This window comes from Lipophrys pholis, assembly GCF_963383615.2.
Source record: "Lipophrys pholis genome assembly, chromosome: 16".
In the NCBI taxonomy this organism is placed as follows: domain Eukaryota; kingdom Metazoa; phylum Chordata; class Actinopteri; order Blenniiformes; family Blenniidae; genus Lipophrys; species Lipophrys pholis.
Window position 1 is genome coordinate 22,785,039 of NC_137634.1, and position 9,161 is coordinate 22,794,199.

At 43.4% G+C, this 9,161-nt stretch overlaps 1 protein-coding gene across 1 annotated transcript in view; it reads left to right on the top strand.

Moving 5' to 3' along the window:
- LOC308122297 (platelet-derived growth factor receptor beta-like) overlaps positions 1-5,403 on the top strand; it is a 12,543-nt gene extending 7,140 nt beyond the window's left edge. The window contains exons 17-28 of the mRNA XM_080484045.1: positions 1-50; positions 1,224-1,328; positions 1,426-1,528; positions 1,686-1,801; positions 1,913-2,028; positions 3,223-3,345; positions 3,445-3,556; positions 4,369-4,468; positions 4,590-4,695; positions 4,769-4,871; positions 4,936-5,074; positions 5,163-5,403. The exon at positions 1-50 is cut by the window's left edge and continues 55 nt beyond it. Coding sequence (XP_080340171.1) covers positions 1-50; positions 1,224-1,328; positions 1,426-1,528; positions 1,686-1,801; positions 1,913-2,028; positions 3,223-3,345; positions 3,445-3,556; positions 4,369-4,468; positions 4,590-4,695; positions 4,769-4,871; positions 4,936-5,074; positions 5,163-5,238 — 1,249 coding nt within the window. The 3' untranslated portion in view covers positions 5,239-5,403. The remainder of the gene's footprint in view (positions 51-1,223; positions 1,329-1,425; positions 1,529-1,685; positions 1,802-1,912; positions 2,029-3,222; positions 3,346-3,444; positions 3,557-4,368; positions 4,469-4,589; positions 4,696-4,768; positions 4,872-4,935; positions 5,075-5,162) is intronic.
- Positions 5,404-9,161: the final 3,758 nt, after the last annotated feature.

The following is a 9,161-nucleotide window of genomic DNA, read 5'->3' on the forward strand; positions in this document are numbered from 1 at the left end:
TCTGACTCACTCCGATTCCAAAACTAAAGTGGCTGTAAAGATGGTGAAACGTACGTCTGAACACCACCCATGAAGTCCAATAGGGAGGAGTGGTGCATTGCTCATGCAGTATAAGCCAGCGGGGAGCCACATGGCGTCAGGGGCAACTGCAGCAGAAACTGAATATTTTGATGTGGAATGTACCTTTACTGATGGAATTAGGCATGCTGGTGTGGGAAGCTGAGAGATACCAACTACATCAAGTATTTGGGGTAACCTCCACATGCTGCATCAGCTCTGGAACCAGACTTGATAAGGGATTGTCTCTTTCCTACTCGGGCAACTGGATGAGAGACTCAGGGAACGTGTGATTAAACTCAGAGGAACCTGAGTTTAACCACAGGGAGGGACAGGGTCGCCCTCCTGTGGCTTAGAGTTGCAGCAATGAAAACTGTGACAGCTGGTTGTGCTTCTGAACAAAACAGCAACTTAGAGTATTTTGCCAGGAAAGGATCCTGCAGGTGGACTGTGGGTCATGATTGAAGGACCTTTTTCAGGAAGCCCAGTCCCTGAGGGGACTTCTGACTCAGCAGACTGGTATCTGCAGGCTAAATAGGTGTAGCAAAATCTGTTGCACGGGAAGAGTTTGGAGACAGCATGGAGAGGGACTGGTTGGCCTCAAGGAGGCTCTGGAGCATCACGATAGGGATAAGGATATTGTTGCAGATTAGGGGGAGCAATTTAAGAATCTCCACACCCCAGGGGAAATGCCTCTTACACAGGAGGCTGGGATAGAGGCTTCTGGGGCGTTTGGTGAAGTATACCAGAGGTCATCATCAGTTAAGCCTGGAGATGTTTCAAGATGTGAATATTGCATTCTGTCCTGGTTGACGCAACTCTACAGTAGCTCATGTAACCTGGGTAAATTACCTTTGGACTGACATAACTTCAGTTTAACTGGAAGAAACCTTTACAGAACCAGGCTCAGAGGTGGCTGCCTTCTGGTGTTTTGGTGGAGATAGAAATAGAGCAATGAAAAGGACTGAGACACAGAGCAAACGAGCAGACGAGCTGGAGGACGTCACAGAGAAAATAGACGTCTGGGCTTCCTTGCTATTACTGCAAACACTTGTGGACTAAGAGGGGGGACAACTCTGTCTCTACATCCAATTCTGTCTGTGTCTAACCCTGTCTGTCTGTCTGTCTGTCTGTCTGTCTGTCTGTCTGTCTGTCTCCCTCCACAGAGCGGAGAGATGCGGTTCAGTCTCTGATGTCAGAGTTGAAGGTTTTGGTTCATCTCGGTCCTCATCTGAATGTCGTCAACCTGCTGGGAGCGTCCACCAGAGGAGGTTCACCACACCAACCACACCTCTATGTCGCCTGTTGGTGTCTCACCTGTCTTGTCATTGTATTACACGTCTATTTCTCACCTGTGTGTCTCTCCAGGTCCGCTCTACGTGATCACAGAGTTCTGTCGCCATGGTGACCTGGTCAACTACCTGCAGAAGAACAAGCATTCGTTTCTCCAAGGGGACACTCAGAGTGGGAGGTGAACACACACACACACGCACGCACGCACGCGCACACACACACACACACACACACACACACACACACACACACACACACACACACACACACACACACACACACACACACACACACACACTCACGTAAGGCCCCGCCCCTTCATTGTGTCTCCACAGTGATGGCGGGTACATGGACATGAACAACAAGGAGAGCGTCCAGTTCGTCGCCATGAAGGAGATCAACTACGCCGACATTGAACCGGCCGTGTATGAGACCCCGGACACGCCTGCAGGTGACTTCCTCCTACACCTGTATCACACCTGTACACACGCCTCTTGTGTTCATCTGAGTGAATCCTCTCCGTGGTGGTCACCTTTGAAATGACGCCTCTTTTGTTTTTCAGACCAGCAGGAGGCGCCAGCGCTCCTCCTCAGCGAGTCGCCCCTCCTCAGTATGCATGACCTTCTCAGTTTCTCCTTCCAGGTCTCTCAGGCCATGAGCTTCTTGTCTTCCAGAAAGGTAACTCACACAAAAAACAGCAATAACCCACAACTTAACCTGACTCACGTGGTTTGTTAACCATTGTTTTGGCACACTGGGCCTCATCTGCTCAAGGTCCGCACATTTAAAAAAAAAAAAAAAAAAAACAGCTCAAATGTGATGTGCACATGCATAGTGGCTGTAGACGCACAAAATGATTCTGTCGATTTGGCGTGTTTGTCTGTTCTTGAGCAGATCATCAAAAATACTTGGAGAAGTTTATGCTACACGACTAATTTGATTTACCAACTAATTTACATCGTTGATGACTCTTGTCTATTTTTGGACCTTGTTTGTAAAGGAGGTGTAAATCAGTTCAGCTTTTTAGCCACAGTGGTGAGACACATTTCCTCCGCCGGCTCCCCACGACTTTAGTTTCCCAGATTTTATTCAAAGATATTTTCTGTATTTTACCTGAAACTTTGACTCCCATATTGTGTTTTTTTTTTTTTTCTTTTCCAACTCAATCTTTCCATGACGGACACAAACAAAAGAACATTTTTGTGTTACTGCTTCCAGCACATCACTCTTGTGTAAACAGACTTCAAAGCATTTAAAACTCTCATTTGAATACTCATGTTTGCACACAATATCAGTCATAGTCTTATTTTTAGTAAATCATCCCAAAAAAATGCATTATTTTTTTTTTTTTACTAAAACACACTATTTAGGGACCTTTTTTCATTATTATTAGATTAGATTAAGTTGAACTTTGTTCATACCACAAATGGGGAAATTCATATCGTCACAGCAGCAAATTAAAATAAGCTAAATATAGAATATACTGAAAATAAATAATTGAAATATACAATATACTAAAAGTAAACACGCAAAACATACAATATACCAGAAAAATAAACAAAATACCTTTACAGAAAAGATAAACACCCCACTAAGAAGCATATTAACAATATAACAGTAAGTGAAATGTGCCAGATGAAGGTATATGACAAACTAGTAAAAAGAATTGCACATGATAAGTGTGTAAATTGCTGAGGACAGAGCATTGGGGAGATTATCATCGTGAATCAGGCTCTGAGTGCTGAGTTGCTCTGAAGCATCTTCAAATGTTGTGTTAAAGTGTTGCGTTGACATTTTGATGAGCTGTGATGACATGATGTGCGTGAGACGCTGCCTCTACACATCGTTCATTGATGTGTTGGGTTGATGCAGTGTGTCCACAGAGACCTGGCGGCGAGGAACGTGCTGGTGTGCGAGGGTAAGCTGGTGAAGGTCGGCGACTTTGGACTGGCTCGGAACATGCTGAAGGATCAGGATTACGTCGCCCGTGGAAATGTGAGTTTGCGAGATTCTGAAACGTTATTGGTCAATTGGCAACACGGTGATGACATCATCAGATGAGATGATAACCTTGGCTTTTTGATGGGTTGTCAGAGCTTCCTGCCATTGAAGTGGATGTCTCCAGAGAGCATCTTCCAGAACATCTACAGCCCTCAGAGCGACGTGTGGTCCTATGGAGTGCTGTTGTGGGAGATCTTCTCTCTGGGTATCTACCGTCCTGGTACCACAGCTAACCAACATAACCAGCATTACCAACATAACCCGCATAACCCGCATAACCAACATAACCAACATTACCAGCATAACCAGCATAACCGGCATTACCAACATAACCAACATTACCAACATAACCCGCATAACCAACATAACCAACATTACCGGCATAACCAGCAAAACCAGCATTACCAACATAACCAACATAACCAACATTACCAACATAACCCGCATAACCAACATAACCAACATTACCGGCATAACCAGCAAAACCAGCATTACCAACATAACCAACATTACCAACATAACCCATATAACCAACATAACCAACATTACCAGCAAAACCAGCATTACCAACATAACCAACATTACCAACATAACCCGTATAACCAACATTACCAGCAGAACCAACATAACCAACATTACTGGCATAACCAGCAAAACCGGCATTACCAACATAACCAACATTACCAACATAACCCGCACAACCAACATAACCAACATTACCGGCATAACCAGCAAAACCAGCATTACCAACTTAACCAACATTACCAGCATAACCAACATTTACAACATAATCCGCATAACCAACATAACCAACATAACCAACATTACCGGCATAACCAGCAAAACCAGCATTACCAACAAAACCAACATAACCTGCATAACCAACATTACCAACATAACCAACATAACCCGCATAACCAACATAACCAGTATAACCAGCATAACCAGCATCACTAACATAAAGAGAATAACCAACATAACCAGTATAACCAGTCACCAGTCCCTGTGTGGTTCCAGGTTCCAGTCCATATTCTGAGCTGCCAATGACCCAGGAGTTCTGCTCTGCCCTGAAGAGAGGACACAGGATGAGCCAGCCACAACACACTCCTCCTCACTTGTATGACACACACGCGCGCGCACACACACACACACGCGCACACACACACGCGCACACACACATACACACACACACACACACACACACACACACACACATAATGTGTGTCGTGTGACTGCAGGTATGACCTGATGAAGCAGTGCTGGGACGACAAGCCTCAGTCCAGACCATCTTTCTCCTCAATAGTCATCTCCGTGGGAAACCTGCTCAATGACGACTACAACCAGGTACAAACACACACACAAATTCAGAAACATCCATGGACGCACTTAACTACTCATGTTGTTTGTCGTGTGTCAGCGTTACCTGCAGCTGACTGACGAGTTCAAGAAAGGAAGAAATGCGTCCATCAATCAGTCAAGACTCAGTTCATCCAGACAGGAAGACAACAAAGACACACAGGGTGAGACACACACACACATACACACACCCTGTCCGTCAGTCTAATCTGAAACCTCTTTTTGTAGGAAGCCCCGCCCCTCAGGTGACAGTTGACCTATTGGAGGCGGAGCCAGTGGAGGCAGGCCCCTCTCACGGCACTTACATCCTCCCTGCCGCTGACGTCACCATAGAAACTGGCAGCGACGCTGCGCTGGACGCAGTCAGGTCACCACCACTTCTCTACACACGCGGTCATAAACACCTTAGCTTTACAGTTTGGTTGAATTTACTTTCACTCACTTCCTGTTTGCAGCCCTCAGCTGGCAGATTCTCCCGAGGAGCCGCCTACAGCGCCCCCCGCGGACCAGGAGGAGGAGAGCAACCTTTGATGGTCTCAGCTCTCTGAACGACAAGGTGCAGGGTTACGAAGCGTTGACCTCCAGGCTGAACTCTTGTATATTCTCATGTATTCTGATAGTTTGAGCTTCTGTTTATTAAACTGCTTCTAGACTCTGACGTAAGCATTCGTTCAATAAAGTATGTTCATGACTCTGAATATCATTGTCTCCTCTTCCTCCTCCTCCTCCTCCTCCTCCTCTTCCAGGATGTTTTTCTCTGTAAAATGTGGATGTGACAGAAGAATCAAATGAACTCACAGTCATGTTGGCACTGAACTTCAAACTATATCAATACAACTATAACCATACACAACGGTATAATAACAATAACAATCATAAAAGTACAAACAAAACCAATAATAAAGGATTGGAACAATCACATCACAATAAAAGAATCAAAATTCAAAGAACTAACAACGATAAACATTAATATTAACCATTGACTTCAATCATAGCAATTTTAACTAACCATGAACAATATTAATAACAAAAAATACTAAGCATAAACTGATAACCATAAATAATTCTAAATATTAATAACCAATCATAACTAACAATAACAATCTGGATTTGAAGCAGTCATGGTCAATAGTAACAGAAATATAAATATACAAGTAAGCATAAAAACAGTCATAAACAATAATAGGCAATAATCATAACTAATCATAATCAATCATAATAATCACTGTTTTAACAATTATAAAATAACCTTGAAACTATGATAATGACAATATAACCAATCATCACCAATCATAACAGTAATCACAACTAATCACAACAAACATACTAAACAACAACAATATAAACAATCATCACTGATAATAACATTCATATTTGAACTAACCAATCATAACTAAGCATTAACTACATCAACCAGTTATAACCACTAATGATTATAATAGTAAACAATCTTTACCAAAGAAATTAGTAACAATCATAAACTTGTATCAATCCTAATCAAAATAACCAGTGAAGACTAATCATAACAATCATAAATAATAATAACCAATCAAAAGAAACATAACTATCATTCACTGGTAACAGTCAGAACTAACATTACCTCATAAAAACACTAACAATAATATCAACCAGGCATAACGATCATAAATGATTTACCTAGTAATAAAGAATCATAGCTAATAACCTATCTTAAAGAAGCAGATCAATCGTAACTCAAAATAATAAGACCAATGATAACGAAATAGAGCTAACAGTCGGGGGCGGGGCTGATCGGGCTAAGAAAGACCCTCAACACACATCAGCAGAAAAGTAGAGAATGGACAAAGTACATGTTCACGGGGAAGTAATGTCTGACGAGACACCACTGTACTATTCAAAACAGGGAACCCAGAGAAATGACAAGCCATGAGACAATAACACAACAACATTAGAAGCAAAGACACACTGGATGATGTGGGAAGAAGAAGACCAGGGAACGTAAACAAGGGAAACACAGAGAAACACAAACTAAACAGTGCGGCATGGCAGTGTGCCTTCTTAATTTCTTTAATTCAAAACAGTTTTAAACATGTGGGCCTATAGACATGTCTATATATGTATGAATTCACCTTATTGTTTAATGTCATTTATTAGAGTATAATAGAGTGAATCATCTTTATCATTGCTAAAGGGAAATTCGCCCTCGTCGGTTCCTGTGCATCATAATTTCCAGAGTTATGAACATGAATATGGTGTTTTAAAACATGGGGGTTACCGTCATAGACGCCACAACCATCTCGGTACTCAGTGTGATGGTTTAACAGGAGCGAAGAAGTGTCGGAGACTTTATTCAATCAGAACTCGCTGAATACTAAACTAATCTTCACCTGTTTTTCTTTCCTGCAAACAACATACATGTAGATCTGATACAAGACGGATGGTTTGGCTCATTTTAATGTTAATAGTTGGCTAAACAATGATCTGTAAAACACAATGCACACACGCACACATACACACGGAGGGGAATTACGAGGCCATCTATGCAATGCCCGCCCCCAAAGAGCCAAAACTCAACATCACGGCGCGCAGAGAGATGACAGAATTCCCAGCGAGCGGATAGACCAAGACAGCGTGTGCAGAAAGTGGTCTAACTGTGCGCGATTACAGCTTTTATTCGCTTGGGTTTTTGGCACTAAAATGACGCCATACAGTGGCGGTATAGAGAGCAGAGAAGACCAGGCACCCCTGTCCCCTGCAACTTCTTCCTCCTCTTCTGGGGGGACCCCGAGACGCGCCAAGGCCAGGTCAGACATATAATCTCTCCAGCGAGTCCTGGGCCGACCTCAGGGCCTCCTTCCAGTTGGACGTGCCTGGTAGACCTCTAAAGAAGGGCCACCAGGGGGCGCCCTAAATCAGATTCCTGAAACACTTCAGCTCACGCCTCTCAATGTGGAGGAGAAGTGGCTCGACTTTGAGTCTCTCCCGGATGACTGAGCTCCTCACTCTATCACTCATGAATAAGACCCTGAGATACTAAAACTCCTTCACCTGGGGAAGGTCCAGCCCCCCTACCTGGAGACGGCATGCCACCCTTTCCCACGAGAGGACCATGGACTCAGATTTGGAGGTGCCGATCCGACTCCCAACCGCTTCACACTCAGCTGCAAACCGTTCCGGTGAAAGCTGGAGGCCCTCAAGTGACGCCGCCAGAAGAACGATCTGCAGCGAGCAGACACGTTTCCCACCAGCAGGCCCGGAGTGGCTAATCAGGAGGACCGGGATAATTCCCAGTGGGCCGGTCTGATGTTTGGGCCGGTGTTCCCTTTTTTTGTTTTTTTTCGGCCGGTGTTTTTTTGTCCACAGCACTGGGTTGACCACAGGCTGTTTCCGCTGTTCCTGGGCCACCCCCGCCTCCCTCCACTGCCAGCTTCTTCTCTTTTAAATAAACTTTATTTAAAGTTTAACACTGGCAGCTTCTTTTTTTCTGCAGACACGCCCTGATGACGTAACACGTCTGTTCACTCGGCCAGTGGTGTTTGAAAGATGATCGAAAGAGCAAGGTGGAGCAGAGAAGGCGAGAATTAAAAAGAGGAAAGATCTGGAAACAGATGCAACAAAATGTGCTGAGATTAGCAACTTTTTCATTAAAACCAGCCTCACGGTTAGAAACAACAAATGACAATGGAACGAGTAAGATGTTTAACTTTGCCTCCAAACCACTGTTCAATTTAATTATCAAGTCAATGAATTCTGTGGCGTTGTGGCATGTAACATGAAATTCTATCATTTAAATAATAGTAATGATGCAACGCCACATAACTGGAAAACTTTGTCTTTTGGTTCCTCAGAAAGCAGATCCAGCAGCACCAAGCAGGTTGGACTGATCTCAGGATAGATCAGATTATTATATTCAATATAATGAAGAGTAGGATGGAGACCTGCTCCATATGAGAAATGTCCTGAGTTTCTAGATGATTCAGCTCTACATTAGTGAAACTGAGCTGAACTTTGTAAAAAGGGGAGATTTGTGCTGAGAATTGAGATCATTTTTAAAAAGTGATTCAGTGTGAGAAGCAGAGCCAGTGGTGATGAGGGGACTGATCCCGTCACTATGGAAGGAATAGCGGAGCTGCTGGAACAGCGTGTGAACAATCAAGCAGTACTTCTAATGTATGAGAAGTTTCTCAACAGTACATTTCATTAAAAACAGACTCAGGAGCCGTTTGACCAGAAGAAACTTGAGGCATTCATGCTCATGAGCACTGAGGAAGAAATCCTCATGTCTGTGGACAATGATATTGTCATAAACAAAGAGGCAGAGACCAGTGCACTGCTCACGGCCATGCTACTTTGAAAAACAGATGATAGTGTTATGAGAAAGTTCCTTTTTTAATTCTATCTCATGAATCTAATATTTTATGTTTATGTTTCCTTTTACAAAGGCTTGGCTATCTTTTAACACTTATTTGAAATAT